Source organism: Phyllostomus hastatus, unplaced genomic scaffold, assembly GCF_019186645.2.
Source record: "Phyllostomus hastatus isolate PE091 unplaced genomic scaffold, TTU_PhHast_1.1 phas_contig_2, whole genome shotgun sequence".
NCBI lineage: Eukaryota > Metazoa > Chordata > Mammalia > Chiroptera > Phyllostomidae > Phyllostomus > Phyllostomus hastatus.
This window is the reverse complement of record NW_025333718.1, coordinates 231,985-259,047: the sequence shown is the minus strand read 5'-3', so window position 1 is coordinate 259,047 and position 27,063 is coordinate 231,985. Positions and strand designations below refer to the sequence as shown.

The window sequence follows — 27,063 nt, the reverse complement described above, 5'->3', positions numbered from 1 at the left end:
CATTCTTCACAGGCTGAAAGGAAAATATTTGCATCACACTGCTTGATTCATTCTAGGTTGTCTAAATGAGTTTGTCTAGAAAGCAGACTGTCTTTTTTGTCTTTTATATTGTATTAACGTAGGCAGATTACAAAATTCTTTCATATCTGGAGTTTGATCAAATCAGATAAAGACTGGTGTTTCTTGTTCATAGCCCTCTGGGTTTGTTTGTTTGTTTTTATCAATTTAAATTCTACAATTATTTCCCAGTCCTAATATCTAATGTAACTAATGAGGAATCTATGTTTTTGTCTAATGCAAATTTGAGGACTTTATTTTTTTTATATCTAAGTGCTCAAAAGGCCTTTGTATCTTATTATACGCCAATTTTAAATACATGGGAATGTATTTCATGCCAAAGTTCACCTATTCTTTACTTTTGCAATAATTTCCATTGTCTGCAAACAAAATTAAAATACCTTATTTTACAGTATTTTCACATAGCTCTATGAAAACATATTTTCTTCATTATACATATTCATTTTATATTGACTACATTATATCAGCTGATAATTAAATAAAAACTAATAAGAACTAATGGTTATTGAACATTTATTTGCCAGTCACGGTATTAATTAAGATTGTACACACATTATCTCAGACCTCACAACAACCCAATAAATAGACATGATGATTACAATCCTTGTTTTACAGATGACACACAGTAAAGTTAGATGCCCAACCCAGCATGTGGCAAAACAGATTTGAACTTTGGCAACCTGACTTTGCAGCTTTCACCTTGGCCACTATTCACAATATTGCTTTCTATAGTATTTTATTTTTCCACCCTGCAATGAACTACCTTTCATTTAAATTCTATTAATTGATTTCAAGTTAATATATAAATTAAAAAATAAACCAGCATTTTTAACCCAAGAGTAATCACACTTACCATATGGATACTGCAAGATTGAAAGTGGGCCATTACTGTACTCATCATGAGAAAACTTATCATTACTGAGACATTTGTCAAATTCATCAGACCCCACCAAGATAGGAGTTCTGGAAGGAGAATCTAAAAGAAAATGTAAAAGCTTAACCACTATGACTTTCATGAAAATGTATGTACCTCATTCTTTCAAAAAACAGATATGCAACCACAGTTCAATACCAGCATATAAATTAAACAAATGGCTCAAGGTTCTTTTCCTTGAAAAGCAGTCTGATAGAGATAAATTCTTTAAACAAGTAATTAAAAATTGTGTGATAAAAAAATATATACAAGGTACAAAAAGATAACTGAGGAAAGTAGGTAGTCTAGTATTTGATTTCAATTCATTAAGTGTTTCAAAGACTATGATGTGACAACTAGATAATTTTTCATAAATATTCTTGATATAAGTAAGTTAAGCACTGATACTTAGGCATGATTGGTGAATGGTTAAGAGTTTTTCTAAGTTGTACAGAGAAATATTTTATTAACCTTGAGTTCTGGTGAAGGAACTGCTGTTTCAATGGAATCACGTTCTAAATGATAATTAAAATTCATTAACATTTGAAATACCTTCCTAGTTTTTCAGAAAATATAGAGAATATAATAGTTGTGACCTCTGATAGTCAAAACTAAGGCAAAGACACTAAATGATTAGGCCTCTGAACATGTTAATAAACTATGAAAGTTTCCAATTCACTTACGAATTAAGGGTTTCCATTTGATTGTTGGCAAAGGAATAACTGCATTTTCATTATTAATAGATTCCAAGGCCTTGGGACTCGTAGGAAACTTTTCTGAAATTCTGACTGACGACTGAAGATACAGCTGGCCTCTGTACATTCCTGAATCAAACAGAACATTATCAGTTATGTTTAGAATAAAGCACCAATAACTTTTGTCAAAGAGATTCATTTTCTTTTTAATTTTAAAGATTTTTTATTTATTTATTTATTTTTAGAGAGATGGAAAGAGAGGAAAGAAGAGAGGAAGAGAAACATCAATGTGTGGTTGCCCGTCACACGCCCCCCACCAGGGACTTGGCCCTCAACCCAGGCATGTGCCCTGACTGGGAATCAAACCAGCAACCCTTTGGTTTGCAGACTAGCGCTCAGTCCACTAAGCCACCCCAGCCAGGGCCAAAGACATTCATTTTGATTTAATAATAATAGGTTAATTCCAGTATTTTTCATGTGTTATATAGCTCTTTTCAAAGAACCACGCCTGAAGCAAATGACCCAAAGGCTAATCAACAAAAATATGGGAGGAAAGTTACACACAAGCTCCACACAATGTTTCTCACTGAATAAAAATTTTCAGTAACTACTTGAAAACACATCCAGTAGCAAAATTCAAAGAAAAGTCATCAGTATACTCTTATGAGACCAATAACTTAGATGAAGTAACATTCTCCTTAAGGAAACCTAAACACCTATAATTCCAGAGATACTGCTAACAATTCAGTTAAATATTATCATAACACATGTATAACATGTTACTCTTTCAAATTCTTGCATTTCATTGAGGATGAATGGTGGATAGCACACTGATAGAACTTAAAGAAGTTTGTGAGTATCTGACCATCTAAACTAGCTCAAACAATTAGATTCAAGGTTTTTCAAAAGTTTTTAAAGAACTTCAATTGCCTAGAAGCATTCCAAAATTTTATTTTTATTTTTTAAATAAGTTGCATAGTAAAAGTTAACATAATTTTTAAAGGAGGGGGAAATTGCAAGTACAAATACAAATGCAGAAAGTTCTAGATTTTGAGAATATATCAATAACTTGAAATGATCTATGTACATGTATAATGGCAACATTTCTAAGCCTTTCTGATATAGGTCTCAGAGGGGAAAAGAGGTATAGTAATTAAAAGTTTCAGAATTGGATAAATGAAACCAAATAGCAGGAATGGAAATCAAAGTATAAATCTTGGGGCAACCTAAGGCACAGAATGTATTTATGGTAGTTATTAAAACTACAATAGGCACATCTGAAGTAAGAAGGAACAATGTAGGAATCAAATCTAGATGTTAATTTGTACTATCACTGGATAAGAGTCACTCACCCAAGTAAACACTGTTTTCTGTGGCTCCTCGGGCAGCTTCTACAATGTCTTCTTCATCTTCTAAAACTTCATTATTAGATGCATAACTGGTATCATCAAAAAGACTGATGGGAATGACTTTTCCACCCTTAACCAACCAGGCAGATGCAATGGGAGTACAAAACTAAACAAAAGTGGGAAAAAAGTCTAAATAATTTCAAGCAGTATTTATGTATTCTAACTTATCATTTAAAAATCATAAATTTTTTAAAACTTTAATTTTTCCAGATTTATTGAAATACAATTGACAAAAAGATATATAGATACTTAAGATGAAAATCTGGTATTTTGATATATGTATACACTGTGAAATGATTAGCACAATCAATTATTAACACACACCAGCTCATATATTTTGTGTGCATATGGTAAGAACCTTTAAGATCTACTCTCTTCATTTATAATGTACATGTATATCAAATCATTACGATGTACCAACCAAATATATAGAGTTCTTCCTTGTCAATTATACCTCAGTAAAGCAGGAAAAGGGTTTTTTTTTAAAGAACTAACTATTCTCTTGGCAAATTTCAACTATACAATATAGAATTATTAACTACACTCATCACCATACTGTATATTACTTCCCCAGAACTTAGTCATCCTGAATAACTGAAACTTCGCACCCTTGACCAACATCCCCCCACTTCCCCTTCCCCCTAGCCTCTAACAATCATTATTCCACTGTCTGCTTCTATGTGTTCAACTTTCTTAGATTCCACATGCAGGTGAGATGATGTAGTATTTAACTTTCTGTGTCTGGCTTATTTCAATGTCCTCCAAGTTCATCAATACTGTTGCAAATGACAGGATTCCCTTTTTTAAGGCTAAATAATTCCATTATATGTATATATACACACATCACATTTTCTTTATCTATTCATACACTGATGGACACTTAGACTGACTCCATACTTTGGCTACTGTGAAAATGCTATACTGAACATGGTAGTACAAACATCTCTTTGAGATATTGATTTCACTTCCTTTGAGTATGTACCCAGAAGTGGAATTGCTGTATCATATGGCAGGTCTATTTTTAATTTTTTCGAGGAACCTCCAAATGTTTTCCATAGGGGCTGGGCCAATTTACATCCCCATTAGCATTGTACAAAGATACACTGTTGTACATTGTTCACCAATATCCTCTCGAACAACCTGTCTTTTGTCTTTCTCAAAATAGCCATTTTAATAGGTATGAAACCACAAATTTCTTAAGCATAGAGAACAAGTTAAAAATTCAAAACGGCAGTCATTTCCCACTACCCAAGGTTTGGTCAAACTGAGAAAGGAAGAAACAGTTCATAAATTCTCAATTGTTTTAGGTACCTGATATTCCCATTCCAGATGTCCTCCCTTCTTACTAAAAGCCATAACCTTCCAATCAGCAACTGAGACTTTTATCACTGTGTCCACAAGGGCAGCTTCCTGTTCTTCCACATCTGAAATAATTTCAGACTCTTTGTTCCAACTGGGTTTTAAGGTGCTTTCAATAAATCCACCTCTAGTTTCCATGTCTGGAATATACCGAAGTTCGAAGTGCCCAACACTGAAATTCCACCTTAAATTTACAAAGGCATGTTTTAGAAATTTACACTTGATATACAGGGGGGCCAAATAAAGAACTTTTCTAGAGTAAAAATACACAAGTATTAAAATCTTTTGATGAGAAAAACTCCACAAAATCTTCTGTAAAAGAAGCACTGATAATTCATGCCACAAGAGGGGGTAACTTTGTCCTGACCCTTCAGAAATGATTCCGAAAGTTGTGATCTGACAGCTATGGGACAGATTTTCTCTCAAAAACTAATGTTTACATTTCCGAATCAGAAAGTCTTTTTTCAAAAAACATCAAAGTCATCTTAAAATGAGGCAGCATTCTGGTGGCCTTACTTCTTAATTAAAGTCTGGGCCACGTTTCACTCAAGTGCAGAAAAATTCATGTCTGCCAGTAAACCAATGTAAAAGGCAAGATGAACACATCAATTTTAAATTTATATGAAAGCATGTCTTGAAGGGCAATGTGACACAGTATACCAAGCCTCACATACCACCTTACCTCCAATCTCTACTCTTTGAAAAAAGATTAAGGGATCTGGAAAGTCCCTTAATCTTTTCTCAGTTTCAGTGTTCTTATTTATAAAGTGACAATAATAACATTTCCTCTGTAATTAATATACAGAAAAATCACTTAACTGTTAACAGTAACTATCTTGTCACTTAGATATAAAATGACCTTAAAATTACATCTATTGAAACAAGGGGGCCAAAAAGTAAACAAAATACTCCCCCCTCCCCCTCTGGAACATACACACTCTTAAGACACCAGATTCTTATACTGGTAACTCAAAATTCTAATTAATTTGAACATCTGTTCCTAAGGTGGATGAGCACCCAGCAAGCACTCAAACATTAAAAAAATAATAAAATACAAAATCCTGTCAAGATAAAAAAAGTTAGGCTGTCAGCAGATACAAAGCTCTACTTACAGTCCAATAAACACAGAAAAACATGCATTCTTAACTGAATTTGGGAAAATTAATTATATTGCATCATACTAAACTAAATTTGAAAGTCTGGTTCACTTTCCAAACATAAAGATGGGATCTAATATTTTTACTACAAAGGCAATTTAAAAATTAAATATTAGGATTTAAAAAAATCACACATGTATGTGATTTAAGAATAGCATATCTTATCCCATCATCTTATTTTTATATTTAAATATAAAAATTACATTAAAATTCATTTGAAAAAAATAAATTTTACCAAATAAATTACATTTTCATACTTTAAGAAGAAAATACTTATAGAGAACCAAAATAGTTCAGAAAATCTGCAAAGAAAAATCTGATGAATTTTGATCTTGGTATAGTTCTAAATAATATGAGCAGCAACATTATCTGAATACACACGTCTCATTGCCACTACGAGGTCCAACAGCTCTAACAGTTTTCTGGGTATGTTGCAGAAGCAGGATGTCTTCTTGTTCTATTTCATCATTATCCCATCGGCGACAACCCAAAGCTGAACAGATGTACCTCACCTGAAAAGACATGTAAAGTTAAAAAAAAAAAAAAAAAAAGGTTACAAGAGACCAGAGCCATTAAAAGAATCTCTAATTTACTTTTTTAAAATATGTAAAATGTGTAAGAAGTACCCAACTATTAAGAAGCAAATTAGATTACCAACTCCTAAAAGGAATTATTTAGAGTCATAAAAGTAGCGATGAATATTTCAGGGAATGATTTTAAGGCTTTAGATAATTTTAGTCTTACCTTGAGCATTTTCATGGAACACACAAAAAGAAATGGATAACCAGTTTTTATATATTAACAATATCATTTAGTAAAATTTCAGACAAATTTACAAAATCAATTTCAGAGTTTTCATATAACAGAAATAGTTGGTTCTGAAAATTTGAACTTTTTCTGGTCGCTACAGTATTTCAAAGTACCTCCTTCAAATCTTTATTAAAATAAAAAAAGGAAGACTCTTGATATGACCCAAACTAAAATCCTCACAGAAAGCAGTATACCTGCTAGAATACCAGACTTCTGCAGAAGTACATCAAGTCAGAGAACCAGAGGAGTTGGTTTGATCTCAATGTTTAACAGATGAGAACACTGAAGTAACGCAGAGAACACAAGGTCTCCTCAATGCAATGTAGAGAATGCAATGAAGGTGGTGGAGAAGCAGAAAAGCATCTGCAACAAGGGCTATGGGTCCAGCACTTAGATAAGGAATCATTAAAGTTTGAAAAACTCAAGGGTCAAAAGATAATTTTTCTATTCTTTCTTGATTCAGTCTTAAGTCTATTTATAAAATATTCACACATCAAGGTGTTAAGGAATTTAAAAAAGATTTTTAACCTTCTTAAAAAGATGTTTTTAATTAGTTATTCCTAATGGATTTTTATTACAATACCCAATCTTAGATGCTGATTATGATCACATCCTAAGAGCTAATATGGACAAAGTTTGGGTCTTAACAGCATGACTTTATCAGACAGATCAAGTCAAATCTGACCTTGGAAGTTTCTGAACCTTTTAAAGTCTTACCAGTTTTCTTGTTTTTAATGTGTGTACAAACTTTCTTCTTGGATCCTTTTATTATAGGATCAAACTATATAAAGAAATGAGTGGTACAATTATTCTTATTAGGATTGTTAGTGATCTTTACAGGATTCCTCATCTGCCCAAATAAAAACAAAAGTATGTAACCCTTTGGAATACTGTGAGGATTTCAAAATGATGTACAATAAATGCATCTGACACCCAGTAGAACGTACTGTCTCCCTCCTATTATCCTGCCTCTGCTGTTTATTCTGTTATCTTGGATAAATTTAGCTAATCTCAGTAATATTTTCCCCTTTCTACTTTATACCTTTTTTACTGAAACAAACGATATCCTTGAGGGAAAATTTTAATAAACCTCAACCTGTAATAGTATACTTTAAGAAACTACTTCTTCTAGCCCTATGGATTCTCATTTCTCCCCAAATAAATTCAACATTTTCACTTACCTTTCCACTATATGCACTGAGTCCATATGTAGTGAGAGACTTTCCTCCAACCAAAACAACATCATCTCCAAATTTATAAGAAGATTCAAGAAGTGATTCAACTGTAAAAGGAACTGTTTCCATGTTCTCATGGTCTCTGTCCCACTGGAAGAGGTCTCCATCCAGGGAAGGAATGATTATCTTATTCCCCAAAACCTAAAATGAAAGCTACTTTTTAAAAGGCTCTTCACTGTAAGAGGAGTAACTAAGAGCTGGAGTCTTTAGCCTGATGTGCTCCAGCCTCTTCTCAGCAGCACAGCTCATCAACAGAAAACAATCTAAAGGAACTGCCAATCTCTCCAGGGGCCTACATGAAGTTTTCCATGATGGTTTTTCTCAAACTGTGTTTGCCAGGAGTGTCCCACAGTGATAAGTGAGTTACCAAAAGAGAGTTTTGTGATCAAGTGAGTTCAAGAAGAGGTTACTAGAAGGGTTCATATAGTGATCAATATGCTAACATACGAAATGATTTTCCAGTAAAGGGACAGCAAATGTAGTATTCTCCAGGCCTATTTTATCCAGGCCAATAATCGTCATAGGCTCAGATCCAAGGAACACAGGTTGATTCACACAATATCCCATCCTTTCTTGTATTTACTTTCTTAAGTCTGCTATGTGCTAGAATCCTAGTAACCAAGATTACTGATTATATGCTCAGTAACAAGTCCTTACTCCTTAACAATGTTTACTGAGGGCCTACTATGCGCCAGGTATCATTCTGTTGCTTAGGATAGACCAGTGAGCAAAATGAATAATAATAATGCCATTCTGGAGCTCAAACTCTGGTGTCAGCAAACAACATTATGAATAATTATAGGGTATATTAGGTGATAAATGCCAGAGGGGAAAAAAACAGAACAAGATAAAGGGCATTGGCAAGTATGCATGTGGAAGGGCAGGAAACTGTCACTGAGGAATTTAGGGTAGACCCTGCTAAGAATGTAATATTTGAGCAAAAGCTAAATATGAAAGTTAACTATGCTTATTCTGGGGTCACACTCTTTACCAAGAGGTGTAGGTGTACACATCACAGAGGGAGGGAATGGGCTACTAAGGCAAGGGCAGAGGCAGGGAAAGAAAGCAGAAGGACAGAGAGGATGATGATGGTTGGTAGCACTGAAGGTGTTGAAGGTGGTCAGATTTAGAGAGGACATAACTGAAAGGTTTCATGGTGGATTCCTGTGTAGAATGAGCAAAAGAAAAGAGTTCAGCCTGACTCTAAAGGTTTTGGCCAAGAATATCTTGTTTCTTGAGAAAGAGTTAGTATTAGTAGTGCATGGTTTGGTGACATTAATCCTTTGTCATTTAAAATACATAGACAATTTGATTTACTTTATCTAATGACAATTATTTTCCTGATATAGGCTCAGAACTTTGGAAAAAGCGAATAGGAAAGAAGAATGAGTTTAAGAAACAAAAAAATAAGATGCAAACAAATGCTGGTCTTAACTCGTTTTTAAACAACACTTCACTATGGACTTCTTCATTCCTTACCCAGAAGAATTTTCTTTACAGGGATACTTAAAAACTCCCACAGAGCCAGCAGGACTTCTAAGTTGGTGACCAGCTCACAAACCCTCCCCTTCCCCTAGCTTTGACCTACATTGGGGTTCTGGAGGACAGGTTGTAAACCACTATTCTTGTTTGTTTGTTTTTTTAAGATTTTATTTATTTATTTTTAGAGAGGGAAGGGAGGGAGAAAGAGAGAGAAAGAGAGAGAGAGAGAGAGAGAGAGAGAGAAACATCAATGTGTGGTTGCTGGGGGCCGTGGCCTGCAACCCAGGCATGTGCCCTGACTGGGAATTGAACCTGTGATGCTTTGGTTTGCAGCCCGCACTCAATCCACTGAGCTACACCAGCCAGGGCGAAAACCACTATTCTAATCCACTCCTTTCTTTTTCTTTCCATTCCTTCCTGTTCTTCCTCACCTTCCCCTCTCTCCTCCTCCCCCCTTTCCTTATGTAATAGCCTCTTTACACCTCTTACCTGGAAATTCCTTCACTCTAATTTCTCATTGTCTTATAGACTAATCTCTGGAGTAAGAGTTAAGCTTGTTACAACATTATTCAAAAACCTCCAAAGCTCTCTGTTACCTTCTTAGTAAAGTCCCCAAATCCTAAGTCTGACATTCAAAAGTCCTCTAACCATGACATCAAACAACCTTTTCCACCTGACTTTCAGTTTTTCCCACACTGGCAGAAATCAGGCTTCATTACTTAAACATACTATTTAATGTTACTTTTATTGTTCAGTAATTAACAAATTATTAACATACAAGCAATTTCTTATCCCTGAAACAACCCCCTTTACCAACACTGCCCACTGAAATTCTATTTGGACATCAAGCTAACATCAGTTATGTTTTCTATGAAATCCAAGAAAAGGTTGGTAATACAAATTTGGTAACAAAAATCTTCCAATTCCTGACAACTTCTGGCCAAGATGGAGGCATAGATAAACACACTGCACCTCCTCACACAATCAAAATAAGGACAACAGCAATTTAAAAACAAAAAACAACCAGAAGTGACAGAAAACTGAACTGTATGGAAGTCCAACAACCAAGGAGTTAAAGAAGACACATCCATCCAGACCCATAGGAGGGGCAGAGATTGGAAGCTGCGTGGAGAGGACTCCAGGCAAGGTGGCACCTGGCAGACCCCTGGTGCACAAGGTGGTGGCTGGCAGACCCAGTGAGGCTGCGGATTGTGGAGCAGGCAGAGCAGGGCTCAGTGCACAAGGTGTCTGGCAGTCCAGGCAGTCCGGGTGGTCCCACATTCACTCACAGATAAACCAGGTGAAACTGGGGAGCAAGACAAACCTCACAACCCAGTGTCTCAACACTGGGAAACAAAGCCTCAAACCTCTGACTGAAAACACCTGCGGGGGTTGAGATGCTGGGAGAAACTCCCGGCCTTACAGGAGAGTTTGCTGTAGAGACCCACAGGGTCCTAGAACATAAACAAACCCACCCACCCAGGAATCAGCACTAGAAGGGCCCAATTTGCTTGTGGGAAGCGGGGGAAGTAACTGAAATCCAGCAGAGAGCGGAGCAAGTGCCACTGTTCCTTCTCAGAGCCCTGCCCCGCATACAGCGCCACAACACAGCAACATGGGTTACCTAAGGTGAACACCTAAGGCTCTGCCCCTTACTACATAACAGGCACGTCAAGACAAAAAAAAATGGCCCAAACAAAAGAATAGATCAAAGCTCCAGAAAAAATACAACTAAGCAATGAAGAGGTAGCCAACCTATCAGATGCACAGGTCAAAACACAGGTAATCAGGATGCTCACATAACTGGCTGAATTTGGTCACAAATTAGATGAAAAAATAAAGGCTACTCTAAGTGAAATAAAGGAAAATGTACAGGGAACCAATACTGACGGGAAGGAAAATGGGACTCAAATCAATGGTGTGGACCAGAAGGAAGAAACATGCAATCAGAAAAGAACGAAGAAACAAGAATTCAAAAAAATGAGAGGCTTAGGAACCTCCGGGACTTCTTTAAATGTTCCAACATCTGAATTACAGGGGTACCAGAAGGAGAAGAGGAAGAGCAACCAGTGGAAAACTTATTTGAACAAATAATAAAGGAGAACTTCCCCAGTCTGGCAAAGGAAATAGACTTCCAGGATGTCCAGGAAGCTCAGAGAGTCCCAAAGAAGTTGCACCCAAGGAGGAACACACCAAGGCACATCATAATTACATTACCCAAGATTAAAGATAAGGAGAGAATCTTAAAAGCAGCAAGTCAAAAGGAGACAGTTACCTAACAAAGGAGCTCCCATCAGACAGTCAGCTGATTTCTCAAAAGAGACCTTGCAGGCAAGAAGAGTCTGGAAAGAAGTATTCCAAGTCATGAAAGGCAAGGAACTACATCCAAGATTGCTCTATCCAGCAAAGCTATCATTTAGAATGGAAGTGCTTCTCAGATAAGGACAAGTTAAAGGAGTTCATCATCACCCAGCCCTTATTATATGAAATGTTAAACGGACTTATCTAAGAAAAAGAAAATAAAAAACGTACAATAAAATAACAGCAAACTCACAATTATAAACAACCATACCTGAAACAAACAAAAAACAAACCAAGCTAACAGCTAGAACGGGAACAGAACCACAGAAATGGAGATCACATGGAGGGTTATCAACAGGCGAGTGGGAGGGGGAGAGAGGGGGAAAAGGTACAGAGAATAAGTAGCATATATGGTAGGTAGAAAATAGACACAGGGAGGGTAAGAACAGTATGGGAAATGTAGAAGCCAAAGAACTTATAAGTATGACACATGGACATGAACTAAAGGGGGAGAATGTGAGTGGGAGGGGATATGCAGGGTAGAAGGGAGTGAAGAGGGGAAAATGGGATAACTGTAATCACATAATCAATAAAATATAAAAAAAACTTCCAATTCCTTAATACTGTACTTATTGCTGTAACTGTAAATTGAGAAACCATTACATTCTCAAAAATTGTATGTTGTACCTCTAAGACATATGTACCAGGTATGCTAATGATTTTACATTTGTTTATATAGTAGCTGTAAAACTAATGCACTCTAATGCCCAGATTTTGTTATCTAACTTCATTTCCCACCAAAGGAACTAAGCCTTCTCAAAGAAATGGCTGATCCCAGGGCTGGGGCAGGGTAGATACAAGATTGGCCTTTAACATCTTATTCTGGAAAGTATGGATGTTATTATTTTTTTTTTAAAGGTCAGAGAATGCCACTGATCACATCTGGAAGAGTTTAAACACCAAAATAATTAAGTACTAAATTATAAAGCATTAAGAAAAAAAAGGGGGAATCAGACTTCCAGCAAAGATGGAGGTGTAGGTTAGATACACTTTGCCTCCTCACACAACCAAGAGGATAACAAGAAATTTAAAAACAAAAAGTAACCAGAACTGTCAGAAAATCAAACTGTATGGAAGTTCAACAACCAAGGAGTTGAAGAAGAAACATTCATTCAGACCAGTAGGAGGGGTGGGAATGGGCAGCAGAGGTGGAGAGGGCTCCTGGCAAGGCAATGGCTAGAGGACCGGGTGGGCGAGATGGCAGCTGACAGATCAGAATGGGCAACTTGGAGGCTGGCAGTCCAGGTGGTCCCACATTTGCATGTGGATAACTAGGAAGAACAACTGGGGAGCAAAATAAACCATGCAACCCAGGGTTCCAGCACGGGGAAATAAAGCCTCAAAACCTCTGGCTGTAAAAATGTGAGAGGGTTGCAGCAGCAGGAGAAACTCCCAGCCTCACAGGAGAGTTCACTGGAGACCCATGGGGCCCTAGAATGTACACATGCCCACCCACCCTGGAATCAGCACCAGAAGGGCCCATTTGTTTGTGGGCAGCAGGGTAAGTAAGTGAAAGCCAGCTAAGAGCCAAGTAAGTGAAAGCCAGCTAAGAGCCAAGCAAGTGGCACTGTTCCCTCTTGACCCCTCCCCAACACACAGTGCCACAACGCAGTGACATGGGTTGCCCACTCCTAAAGAATACCTAAGGCTCTGAACCTTACATCATAACAGCTGTGCCGAGACCCAAAAAAAAAAAAAAAAGGCCCTAATGAAAGAACAGATCGAAACTCCAAAATTAGAAGTAAGCCATGAAGAGACAGCCAAGCTATCAGATGCAGAATTCAAAACACTGGTAATCATGATGCTCACAGATATGGTTGAGTATGGTCCCAAAATGGAGAGAAAAGTGAAGGCTATGAAAAGTGAAATGAAGAGAAATATACAGGGAACTAACAGTGAAAGGAAGGAAAACCAGGACTCAAATCAACAACCTGGAACAGAAGGAAGAAATAAACATTCAACCAGAACACAATGAAAAAACAAGAATTCAAAACATGAGGAGAGGCTTAGGAACCTCTGGGACAACTTTAAACCTTCCAACATCCAAATCATAGGGATGTCAGAAGGAGAGAAGGAACAGCAAGAAATTGAAAACTTATTCAAAAAGATAATGAAGGAGAACTTCCCCAATCTGCTGAAAGAAATAGACTTCCAGGAAGTCCAGGAAGCTCAGAATCCCAAAGAAGTTGGACACAAGGAAGTACATACCAAGGCGCATCATAACTACATTAACCAAGATTGAAGATACGGAGAGAATCTTAAAAGCAACAAGAAAAAAGGAGACAATTACCCATAAAGGAGTGCCCATAAGACATATCAGCTAATTTCTGAAGAGAAACCTTGCAGGCAAGAAGGGACTGGAAAGAAGTATTCAAAGCCAGGAAAGGCAAGGATCTACAGCCAAGATTACCCTACCCAGCAAAGCTATCATTTAGAATGGAAGGGCAGATAAAGTGCTTCCCAGATAAGGACAAGTTAAAGGAGTTCATCATCAACCAAGCCCTCTTATATGAAATATTAAAGGGACTTATGTAAGATAAAGAAGATCAAAAATATGAACAGTAAAATGACAACAAACTCACAACTATCAACTGAACCTAAAAAAACACAAAAACAAACTAAGCAAACAACTAGAACAGAAAGAGAATCACAGAAATGGAGATCACATGGAGGGTTGTCAGCGGGAAGGAGGGAGAATAGGGATAAAGGTACAGGGAATAAGAAGCATAAATGGTAGGTACAAAGTAAACAGGGGGAGGTTAAGATAGTATAGGAAATGTAGAAGCCAAAGAACTTACATGTACAAACCATGGACATGAATTAAGGGTGAAGATTGCGGGTGGGAGGTAGGGTGCAGGGCAGAAAGAATAAAGTGGGGGAAATAGGACAACAGTAATAGCATAATGAATAAAATATATTTTTTAAAAAGGGAATCTTGAGTCCATACTCATAACAAATAGATCAAATAAATAATATTTTATTTATTATTTAATAAATGGGGGGCTCTCACTGCAATAAAATGTCAAGTTTCTACAGGTTAATATAAAGGGAGGGCTGCAGTTGAAAAATTAGCATTTTGCAACCATCATAGTAAAGACTAAGTCAGGCAAAAATCGGCAATGGTGTTAAGTCTAGGTGGAAATTTTGATAGGAAGCAGGATAGCTAAATGGTCTTAAAGTATTCCCCGTAGACTGCTTATTAGTTACAAGAATTTTTTCTGAGACAGTAATTATATAAGCAAGAACTCATATAATACCTTGAATAGATGACCAAAATTAATAACATCCCTGAATGACAAATGTGATGTCCTGAGGGAAGACACAAAACCTATGCAGGACCTTTACCACGAATGCACAACCTGCATCTAATTACAAGGAAACAACAGACAAGCACAAAATGAGGAAATGTCAATTCTTATATAAAAGGTCAGAGAGACTGTATTCTTCAAAAATGTCAATGTCATAAAAGACAAAGTCTGTGGATAAATCCAGATTAAAAGAGGCTAATGTAGCATGACAAATAAATGAGAAGTGATGCTCTACTGGGATAGAGTATACTATAAAACACATTATTAGGTCAACTGATTAAATTGAAATATAAGAAGTAGATTGAAGTATTAATATAAATTCATAGACTGAAAACTGTACTGTGATTATATAAGAGAATATCTCTATTAGGAAATATTTACTAGCAAAGGGCCATGGTGAACATTTATTTTCAAACAGTTCCAAGGAGAAAAGTATAGGCCTTGGTGCATGGGACAAAGCTCTAACCAATTGAGCCACATGGCTAGGGCTGCCATGGCTGTATTTTACAGCATGTAAATCAACTGTTAGAAAAGAAGCGAAGCTCAGAAGTGGCCCGGGGCTTCCAGTCAAGATGGTGACATAGGCAGACATGGCTCACCTCTTCACAAAACTACATCAAAATTACAACTAAAATACAGAACCACCATCACTCAGGAACGTCAGAAATCAAGCTGAAAGGAAGTCTGACAACTACGGAATTAATGAAACCGCATACATCCAACTGGCAGGTGGGGTGCAAGCATGAATAGGGCTGATCTCACACCTTTGTGCAGAAAAATTCAGAGATGTCTCAGGAACAAGGAGTCCCACCCCACACCAGGCCCTCCAGCCCAGGATTCCAGGATTCCAGTACAAGGAAGATAAGTCCCCGTAACTCCTGGCTACAAAAATCAGAGGGGGATTGAGTCAGTGGAGAAGGCTGCTAGAGCCTTAAGCAGTTCCTCTTGAGGAACCCACACATGGACTCACCTACTCAGACTCACCCTTCTCTGAGCTCTAGCACTGGAGTGGTAGCTTGAAGGGCACCAGTGGTATAAGGAAGAGGCTGAACTGCCTGGCAACAGAACAAACAGAGGCCATTTGTCCCTTTGCTGACCCTTCTACCCACAGAGCCAGTAGGCTGGTGCCATATCTGAGACTCCATCAACCTGGCTAACACTGTGTAACCCACCTTAGAAATCCACAGAGGCTCTGCCCCACTCAACTTACAGGTCCACCCAAGCTGATATTTCATAATGGCTGGTCTTGGCTCCTAAATCTTAACAAACAAGCAACAACTGGCTTCAGGGAGCCCTAGCTGCAGCCAGATTAGAATCACAGCTTGGCATCTGGGAATCTCCAAACCCAGCATAAGTAACAGCCATCTCAGGTTGCTTTACAGCTCAAGCCTGGTGCCTTGGGCAAAACACAGGTGGGAGCTGACCTTGGCCTGTACCACCCAGGAAACCCCAGGACTAATACACCCAGTGGACAGCTACAGACCACGTCAGAGCACCACCACCCTGCCCCTGCACAGGTGATCCTCCACAGAGGGCAGAGGTCGGTGGTCAGTGGTCAAAGCCAGTCCTCACAGCTGATTGGCTTGTGTATCTCTCCCATTCATCTTCCAACAGCAACCAAGGCTCCACAACAAGAGGAGGGTGTATTCAGCCTACACGAAGACCACACCTTCAATACCTAGCTTGGGTAACAGGGGAGGCTGTGCCACTGAATCCTACAGGATATCTACTACATTTGACCACACTACCAAGATACAGAGTTAAAGCAGCCCTACCTAATACAAAGAAATAAACACAGGGAGGCTGCCAAAATGAGGAGACAAAGAAACATGGCCCAAATGAAAGAACAGAACAAAACTACAGAAAAAGAGCTAAACGAAATGGAAATAAGCGGTCTATCAGATGTAGAGTTCAAAACACTGGTTATAAGGATGATCAAGGAACTTAGTAAGGACCTCAGCAGCATAAAAACACCCAGTCAGAACAAAGGAGACACGAAGTAAAATAAAGGGAAACAACAGTAGAGTGGATGAAGCCAAGAACCAGATCAATGATCTGGAACATAGGAAACAAAAAACAACCAACCAGAACAATAAGAGGAACAAAGAATCCAAAAAATACTCAAGGATAGTATAAACAGCCTTTGGAATAACTTGAAGAGGTCCAATATTTGCCTCATAAGGGTGCCAGAAGGAGAAGAGAATTAGCAAGAAATTGGCAATCTATCTGAAATAATAGTGAAAGAAAACTTCCCTACTTTGGTGAAGGAAATAGACATGCAAGATCAGGAAGTGCAGAGTCTCCTAATTATGATGGGTGCAAAAAGGCCCAGTCCAAGATACATAATTAAAAAGCCAAAGGTTAAAGACAGACTCTTAAAAGCAGCAAAAGTAGTTAGTTACCGGAAGGTTGTCAGATGGGAGGGGGGAAGGGGAGAATGTATGAACAGATGAGGGCATTAAGAAGTAAAAATGGGCAGTTATAAAATAACCATGGAATGTAAAGTACAGTACAGGAAATGTAAAGTACAGCCCAAGAACTTATATGCATGGCCCATGGACATGAACTATGTATGGTGGGGGGATAGCCTGAAGAAGTGGGGGTTGCTGGGTGGAGGGAGGCAAAGGGGGAAAAGTCAGGACAACTGTAATAGCACAATCCATACAATATAATTTTTTTAAAAAGTGTATATGAGTGGTTAGGGAAGGGGAGAGAGAGAGGCACTCAAATGATAAAGTGAACAGAAGGTTTTCATAGGTAAAGCTGGGTATACAAGGGTTGGGAGTTGTTAAGCACCTTTACTTGGGCAATTTTTTGTAGTTTGAAATTATTTCCAAATAAGAAGTTAAAAAGAAAAGACAGATACTCAAGAGACTTGCTGGAGCTCTGTAATTAAAGCCAGGAGGCTATGCCATTAAATCAAAGGTTCATCATAACGCTGGGTATTTAAAGATCTCCAATTATTACTCCTTATTTAAAGATTTTATTTATTTATTTTTAGAGTAGGGGGAAGGGAGAGAGAAAGAAAGGGACAGGGAAAGAAATATTGATGTGTAACAGAAATATCAACGGGCTACCTCTTGCACACGCTCCAACTGGGGACTTGGCCCGCAACCCAGGTATGTGCCTTGATGGGGAATTGAACCAGCAATCTTTTGCTTTAGGAGACAACAATCAACCAACTGAGCCACACTGTTCAGGGCTGTCCATTAAAAAAAAACACATTCAATTTTTAATAAACTTTCAAATGGCATCAATATATATCCCATTACCTTGGAGTTCCTGCATTATTTTATTCTTTACTCTTTTTTTTTTTTCAAAGATTTTATTTATTTATTTTTAGAGAGAGAAAGGAGGGAGGGAGGGAGGGAGAGAGAGAGGAACATCAATGTGCGGTTGCTGGGGGTTATGGCCTGCAACCCAGGAATATACCCTGGCTGGGAATCGAACCTGGGACACTTTGGTTCCCAGCCCGTGCTCAATCCACTGAGCTACGCCAGCCAGGGCTATTCTTTACTCTTATATTTCTTGATAACAAAATAATAGATTTTTCAAAATATTTAAACTTTTTTTCTTTTGTGGACTATCCAACCTGAAGTGACCACTAAGAATAGACATAGGTCAAAGTACACATATAGTATGATAACAATATATAGTATGTAGCCAATATGATCTTCCATTTTGAGTTACATATTTAGACAATCAAGTATTTATTGCTCTCTATCTTCCATATTATGTTAAATATTCTATATTTTATTTATCAGAATAGCAAATTCAAATGATGATAAAGTTAAAAATAGGTATTTCAGATTGTCAAGTCCTGTTAAGTATAAACAGGTAAAGCAGATGTATATCACTAGGAAGAAGAGTATACCGGTCTGTAGTAAAAAGATAACATTTATTTTGATTTGCTTATTCTTCCATAAACAACCTCTTTTCACCAAAAGCAGCAGGAGCAGGTCCTTAGGGAACCTAATGGTTCCTAATTCCACCTCCCCCTGCCCCCACCAGAAAAAAACCCCAAAGCTATCAAGCTAATAATTCAGACTAAAATTTATCATTACTTTAAGGAGGACCATATTCCTCCTAGTGTAATAGAAAACAAACTTTTCTATAATTAAAAATGGTTTAAACAACCAAGATTTTATATGATTGACAATACCGTGAAAAATTAGCTTATTTGAAAAGTAAAATCTCCCACAGCATTAACTCAATGAGAAAAGTAGAAAACTCAAACCAACAACAGAGAAGCATTATGATTCAATACTAAATCATCAGGTCCTATTTCTGGATTATGATTTTAAAAGTTCACCCTTAAATTGCTGCTCTTTACTCACTGGCCACTCATGAGTCATAGACAAGGTTGCTAACCTTTGCACCAATCTTTGTGAAGTCTTTCAGGCTGCATATTTGTGAAACCAGATGGTGCTTTTCCTTGAGAGCCCACAAGAAACACTATGCATTCAGTTCAGGTAGAGAAATGAATGACATCACCCATCACAAGAGCATTACCTCACCCTCCCAGCATAGGAATGAGTCACCCAGATAGTTAGCTGCAAATCTTTTGGTAGAACAAAATGTAGGTTACTGTGATGCATCTTTACATTCCACTGATTTGTCCCTGTAAGCAGCTATTTGTTCTGATTCACTGTTCTGCATCTCAAATTAATTGTGCAATTTGCTTCCCCCTTCAGTTATTTTTTTAAATATAAGTTCTTGGTTTGGGGGTTTTCTCTTCTGTTTTTTTTCTACTCATAATTTCATTTATTATTTATTTATTTGTAGAGAGAGGGGAAGGGAGAGAAACACTGATTAGCTGCCTCTTATATTCCCCCAACCTGGGCTTGCAAACCAGGCATGTGCGCCCTGAACAGAAAAGCTGAACCAGCAATCTTTCTGTTTGCAGGACAATGCCCAATCTACTGAGCCACACCAGGAGGACTTTGAGAAGATAAAGCCCAATAAGAATTATAATTATTGCCCTGGCTGGGTGGCTCCTTTTATGGTAAGACTCTCTTCCACAAAACCAGTTAACCCTGGTGCCTAAAAGGTTGGGGACCACTATTCTAAAGGATCATGAAGTACTTTATTTATCATGAAGATAGGCAACATTAATAGGCAAGCTAACAGGCATACTTTTGTATATTTCAATTCTGCCAAAATGATGCACTATGTATAGAATATAAAATAGTAATCTTAATAAATCAAAATGAGCAACTGACCAGACTACTAGATGCCAGAATTATTTGTGAGTTTTAACAAAAGTTCCAACATCGTTGTGTTCAGAAAATACTTTTTATATTTCCCTGAAAACTTCTAAATTATCATGATGGGGAGAGTAAAGGAAGCTTATATGATAAAAGAAAAATGTTCCTGGGAAATTACACCTCAAAGACTAAGGAAGATGATCTAACATAAAGGATTATGAGATCTCTCAGGAGATCTGAATATTAATCCGGGAAGTCATCCTGCATGACATGCTTAAAACGAAATGTACATTTAAGATAAGAGTAAATGACCCTGACCAGTGTGGCTCAGTTGGTTGAATGTCGTCCCACAAAGTGAAAGGTCGCTGGTTCAATTCCTGGTCAAGGCTTATGCCTGAGTTGTGGGCCAGGTCCCTGGTTGAGGTGTGTAAGAAGCAACTGATAGACGTTTCTCTCACACATCAATATTTCTCTCCCTTTCTCCCTCCCTTCCTCTCTAAAAATAAATAAAATTTTAAATATAACAAATAAATAAGAGTAAATGCAGAAGAAAAAACCAAGTGATTTAGTATTTATTATAATCTTCAAAAACTGTTAATTAATAATGCCCAAGAGCAATGAGATAGCAACTATATAATAATTTTTTCATTATTTCTTTACTTAACCTATAGTCGACCTACAAAACAAAATACCTAAAGGAAAATAACCAGACTTTTTAAGCATACTTTTCATATTCATGATGAAAAGAACAGATTTTTAGAAACTATCTCTGTGTTTATTTAGACTAATATACATTCATGAAGTACATAAAAATATGCACAAGAAATCAATTTCTTAAAAAACAGGGTCAAATCAATTTCTCACTTGGCAACACACTTACTGGAATAAATTAGTTTGGTTCACAGCATTGCTTTCAGCCATGTTAAGGGATTAAAAAAACAAAACTGAATCAAAGTACTGCTTCATTCTTATCAAAAGAAAAGCAATTAACCTAAGCAAGTATTTAAATATTGGCCTGCTACATGATTGACAATGACTTTTCACTATAAATCACAATCTTATATAGCCAGGACATAGCCAGGACAACTATGTGCTGGTTTATGTACAAATGAAAAACTGAAAAATGACAGGTATCATTCAGTTTGAGGATCTTTGTCAGTGATGACCGAGGTTTTAATAAAGCAATATTCAAAAGGGTCTACTAATAAAATCTTTGTGAACCATGAATCAGCAACCCCAAAACTGTACTCTTTCCAAAGGCTCCCCCAGCTCTGAAGGCCCTTCTTAATGAATGCAGTCCAATGCGAGTGGGGAGGAAGGAGGACGGAGAGCCCAGCTTCATGGTTGTCTCTTTCTGCACCTGTACGAAACAGAAAGGCAGTGTCCCTTGGGGAGGAACATGCCTAAAATAAAACAAAACCCCAAATCCTAACTATAGACTTTAAGAGTTGTTTGTTCTTTTTAAGGGGGGCGGGGAAGGGGCATTATAACAGAAACCGAAACAGAAAAACAAATATATCTCTAAATAAAGGAAAGATAAAGATATTCTTCTAAAGACAAACTTACATCTGCTTAGATTTGGTCAAGTGTGTCCAAATGCCACCCAGAGACCCCCTCCCCCGCCAAAGAAACTATACTGATATGTTACAAAACAAAATAAAATGTAGGACAATGAGGAACCACAGCCAAATCCCCTTAATGCTTTTTCAAGGTTGATTCTGCATGTAAATTACCAGAAGAGAGCAAATCAGGTTTCATCTCAGGTGGTCCTTCTGAAAATTAAAAACAAAATTCTTAGCTACTACCCAAAGCAGTAGGCTTAGAAACCAGGGCACATCTGTAAAAACTGAGTACCCCTTAAGTCAGTGATTTTCAACCTTTTTCATTTCATGGCACACATAAACTAATTACTAAATTCTATAACACACCAAAAAAATTTCTATTTTTTCCAATCTGACAAAAAATAGGTATAATTTTGAATCATTCACACCAGTTATTGTGTTGGTTGGCCTTTTTTTATTTGACAATCTAAGGAAAAAATGGTCAGTGTCCCTGACTAAACAGTCAGGTATTGCATGTTTTAAGAACTCTTATGGCACATCAGTTAAAAATTGTTGCCTAAAGTTCATCACTTATTCTAATACACACATACACACAGTTTTGGCTTGGTTTCTATCAGTATTCTTTTGAGGAAGTTTGCAAATACCTAGTTATAAGGAAAGAATGGCAAATCAGACCCATGTCCCAAGGTACCTCTACTTTCCTGCAGTATACAATTCATTCTAAATATAATGTAAAATACTTTTTTTTCTTTTTTCTTTTTTTATTGTTGTTCAAGTACAGTTGTCTCCATTTTACCCCCACCATTCCCCCAACCCCAGCCATCCCCACTTCCCAATCTTGATCCTACCTCCCTTTGGTTTTGTTCATGTGTCCTTTATAAATATTCCTAAAAACCTTCCCCACCTTTCCCCCGCATTATCCCCTCCTACTTGTTCTTAATAGAACCATCAATCTCTGTCATCCTGTATGAATTTATGTTTTTAATTGACATAAACAAAACACCACTAAAGCAACATAATACACTATTTTATATGCTTTTTGGATCAGGAAAATTTAAAGGCAACATCAGAGCGGGCCGGGAGGCAATGAAATATGCACTTAATGGTAATTTCAAATGTATTTGTACTTTTAAAAAAGATTTTATTTATTTATTTTCAGAGAGAGGGGAAGGGAGGTAGGAAGAGAGGGAGAGAAACATCAATGTGCGGTTGCCTCTCGAGCACCCCCTACTGGGGACCTGCCCTACAACCCAGGCATGTGCCCTGACTGGGAATTGAACTGGCCACCCTTTGGTTCTCTGGCCAGCACTCAATCCAGTGAGCCACACCAGCCAGAGCTGTACTTTATTTTTTTAAAGAATCCTTAAATGTAGGAAAAAGGAAGTTCCAAAATCTCTCTGAATAATTTATTTGGATGTTTCATATATTCAATGGTACCTGATTCCTGAAGTTAGCATAGTCTTTACAAATTTAGTCCAATCCCGCAATTTTACAAAGAAAGAAAATTAAAGATTAATTTAGCCAGGTCATAAGCCAGTTATTAGAAGAATCACACTAGAACTCAACCTCCTAAATCCTAGGCCCTCCTCCACAACATCACACAGCCTAAAAAGTATATGCAGTCTATAACCAATTCCTCTATCATTGATAACTGGAAATTGTTATACAGTCTATAAAATCCTTAACCCTTCATCTTCTCATTAGATTAGTAATTGTTACACAGGAAATACATTTTCTCTGGCTTCTGGGTTTCATTTGCTTCATCTTCACACCACTCTAGACAAAAGCTTGGAGGAACTGACAGTCTACTACAGGAGTCCCCAAATGAAGCCATGGATCTACTGTCACGTGGGTGGCATCTGCTATATCTCCACATCAATTCCGTTTGCCTACTGCATGTAGCCCTCCTTTCTACATTACACTTTTCTACCAAATGCTGGGATTCAGACAAAGTTAACCTTTTAACCATTTCTCACAAAAGGTTAGAGACCTTCTTAAAGTATTGTATCAAATGCATTTAGAAAGTTATTACTCGATGCATACAATTCAGAACATTACACATTACAAAGAGCAGTTTTTCATCCTCTTTTTGTGGTATTTTGTCCAATTTCTGAACACAACTTCTGGATGCTGAGCAACACACATCTCACTAAATAACAGATGACTCAAGCTTATAATACATTCCTGTCCTTGTTAACATGTTTATAATCTTACAAATCATTTTATAATTTCTGTGATATACTAGTCAGCAATTTTCAAAGTGTGGTCTGTGGGCACTTTTAGAAATGCAAAAGATCCAAGAGTTTTCATTAATGTGTTATTTGCCTTTTCACTTTGGTGACATTTGCACAGAATATGAAAGCAATGGTAACTAAACTGCTGGTGTCTTAGCACAAATCAAGCACCAAACTAGTAGTCCTTATATTCCTCACTGTCACACACTCACAGCAAAAAAAGACAGTTTCACTCAACAATGTTCTGATGATGCAATAAAAATTAGTAATTTCACCCTGGCTGGCATAGCTCAGTGGATTGAGTGCAGGCTGCAAACCACAGTGTCACAGGTTCGATTCCCAGCCAGGGCACATGCCTGGGTTGCATGCAACCACACATTGATGCTTCTCTCTCTCTCTCTCTATCGCCCTCCCTTCCCTCTCTAAAAATAAATAAATAAAAATTTTTTAAAAATTAGTAATTTCATTACACTGTGACCTGAATACATACATGTTACTATTCTGCATCACTAATTAGAAGTTTCCATCAAGCTCTGTGCCACATACTGATGCACATCTTGGGAAAAGCACCTGTGTGACTGAGTTTTGAGCTGAACTAGAAGCTTTGTTCATAGAGATACATTTTTTACTTGAAAAGTTGAGAGAAAAACTATTGTTATGAGATTTTGGGGTATTTCACAGACATTTTCTCAAAACATTTGTGATAAAATTCTAGTTTTAACAAAAACTAGAATTTTGGAAAACCTGTAATTACCAATGTGAGCTTGACAGCTTCCCAGTACTTCAAGATTTTCCTGATGAGATCTGTGGTGATAGTAACAAATTAGATTTTTAAAATTATTCTGTGAGGAAATATGTCACCATCAGAAAGATCTTTATAACTCAATAAATCAGTATTTTCCAAATGAGGATAGAAAACCATACAAAAGTAAAAGGCAAGATAGACCAATGGATGTTAATGTAACAGTGTATAAAATGTTCGTTAATATGGTTTCAGATTCCATAGTACAGCTAACTTTTAAGAAACTTTATTTTAATAGGAGTATCAAAAAAGTGACCAAAATCATCTGAAAAGGATACTAAAGTACTCCTCCCTTTTCCAACTACTATATATGTATGTCTGGATTTTCTTTTTTATGTAGTTCAACCAAAACAACAATGCAACATATTAAATGCAGAAGCAGATACTAAAATTCAATTGTCTTCTACTAAACCAGAAATTAAACCAACTTGCAAAAAAATGTAAAACAATGCCAATTTTTTAATTAAATGCTTTTGCATTGGAAAAATATAGTTATTCTTCATAAAAATACGGTGTTGATGCTCTCATACAATACGCCCACTGGTCTTTTTTAATGAATTGCTAAATAAGTCTTTTTAAAAAATGTTTTAACTTTAAACATCATTTAAGTATTGACAGTTATAACCTTAGGGTGGTGGGGGAAGCACTTTGGAACACTCAATAATTTTTAAGAATGTAAAGGGAGACCATAAAGTTTGAGATCCACTATATGAGGGAAACAGCCTGAGCTTGTACAAGAAGGTACAGACAAGATGAGAAAGGGCTCCAGTGCAGGCAGAAGGGCATACAGTCAGGCAAGCCTGAGTTCAATCCCAGCTTTATCATCTAGTCAGTTTGAGACTTCAAGCAATTAATTTCTCTGGGCTTCCATTTCCTCTTCTACAAAATGACACCAACATATCAACCTCAGGAAAATCTCTGTGAGGATTACATACTCGTAAAGCATATCATATGTGTATTACAATGCTGGGAACAATGTTGCTATTAACATATCTACACAAACTTAGGCAGCAGTAAAATGTAGTAAACTTATCATGCTATTCCCCCAAATGGTTCAATAAAACTTTAGTTTTCTCTTTTTTTTCCTATAAAGTTGAAAATGTAAATCTAGATAATGCAAAGGGGTCTCAGTATTCTTCCCCTGCATGGAAGGTAGCCAGTGAGTTTTCATTTATTGTGCAAAGGTGATACAGTGAAACTTTTTGAATATGCTTGCACTTCAACATTTCAAAGCATTCTATCCAAAGAATCTAAGGTTAGGGATGGGTAGGAAGAAGGATATTTAAAACAAGAGAACCCTAATAAACCACAGAAAATATTAAGGACTAGTGATGATGAGAAAGTTGAACTACAATTTAAAAACCAGCCAATAGGGAGGCAGGTCCAAGATGCTGGCATAGGAAGATCCTCCTTCCAAGGACACATCAAATGGACACCTCTGTTTAGAGCAGTTCCTCCTGAAAGATAACTGAGAGCCAACAGAACAGCTTCTGCACAAAAAACAAGAAAGTCTACAAAGAGAAGGTTGGGAAACCATAAGAGCTCTCCAGGAGCTGAGGATACTCTCCAAGACAGAATAAACTGGTGAGCACTATTGTTAATATTTCCCCTGCACAAAGATATCAGGTGGAAGCTCTATCCAGGGTCTCTGGCCAATCTATGCAGGGTAGCCCTCGCACATCCCAAGCCACACCTGATGGCTATATATCTAGCAGGAACAGGAAGGCATCATAGTGCACATACAAGGCACCCCTCCACCTTGATCCAGTGAGTACAGCAGGTCACTGCAATGCATACCCACTGGGTTACGTGCATGCAGGGCTCCTCAGCCTAGACAGGGTGCAGAACTAGCAAAATGTAGTAGTGTGTACACACAGGGCTACCCCTCGGAGAGAATAAGGAGCTGGTAGGGTAGTGTAATGTACACACTCAGAGCAATTCAGCCCTGACTCAGGCAAAAGACAATTAAAGCAACAGGGCATGCTGAGAACACTGGGCAGACCCACCTCGGCAATCATGCAGACACACACACAGCTGCCCCAGCCAGAACCTGTACCTTCAGGTACAGATCTGGTCACACACCAGGCACCACACATGCTCACCCAACTACATCTAACCTGCCAAAACCTCACAGAGGCCACTTTTTCAAGATTGGGAAAGATAGCTATCTCATCTAACTTGTAGTAACAAACACAGAAAGTCGATCAAAATGGGGAGACATAAGAGTATGCCCCAATTCAAGGAACAAGAGGAAAAGAAAAACAATAAAAAAATGAAGATAAGTAATTTGCCTGATAATTCAAAAAATAGTGATAAGAACACTCAACAAATGTGAGAGTAGAGTTAAAGAACCAATCAGAGACGAGGAATACAATCACTTAAATAAATAATACATTAGAACAAATTGACTGCATATTAGTTAATGCAGAAAGCATTAGCTACCTGGAAGAC

At 37.4% G+C, this 27,063-nt stretch overlaps 1 protein-coding gene across 1 annotated transcript in view; it reads right to left on the bottom strand.

Annotated features, from left to right (window-relative positions):
- EIF2AK3 (eukaryotic translation initiation factor 2 alpha kinase 3) overlaps positions 1-27,063 on the bottom strand; it is an 89,857-nt gene that overhangs the window by 38,733 nt on the left and 24,061 nt on the right. The window contains exons 3-8 of the mRNA XM_045835202.1: positions 7,603-7,797; positions 5,993-6,123; positions 4,407-4,638; positions 3,039-3,201; positions 1,675-1,815; positions 932-1,054 (exon numbers count right to left, since the gene is read on the bottom strand). Of these exons, the coding sequence (XP_045691158.1) occupies positions 932-1,054; positions 1,675-1,815; positions 3,039-3,201; positions 4,407-4,638; positions 5,993-6,123; positions 7,603-7,797 (985 nt within the window). The remainder of the gene's footprint in view (positions 1-931; positions 1,055-1,674; positions 1,816-3,038; positions 3,202-4,406; positions 4,639-5,992; positions 6,124-7,602; positions 7,798-27,063) is intronic.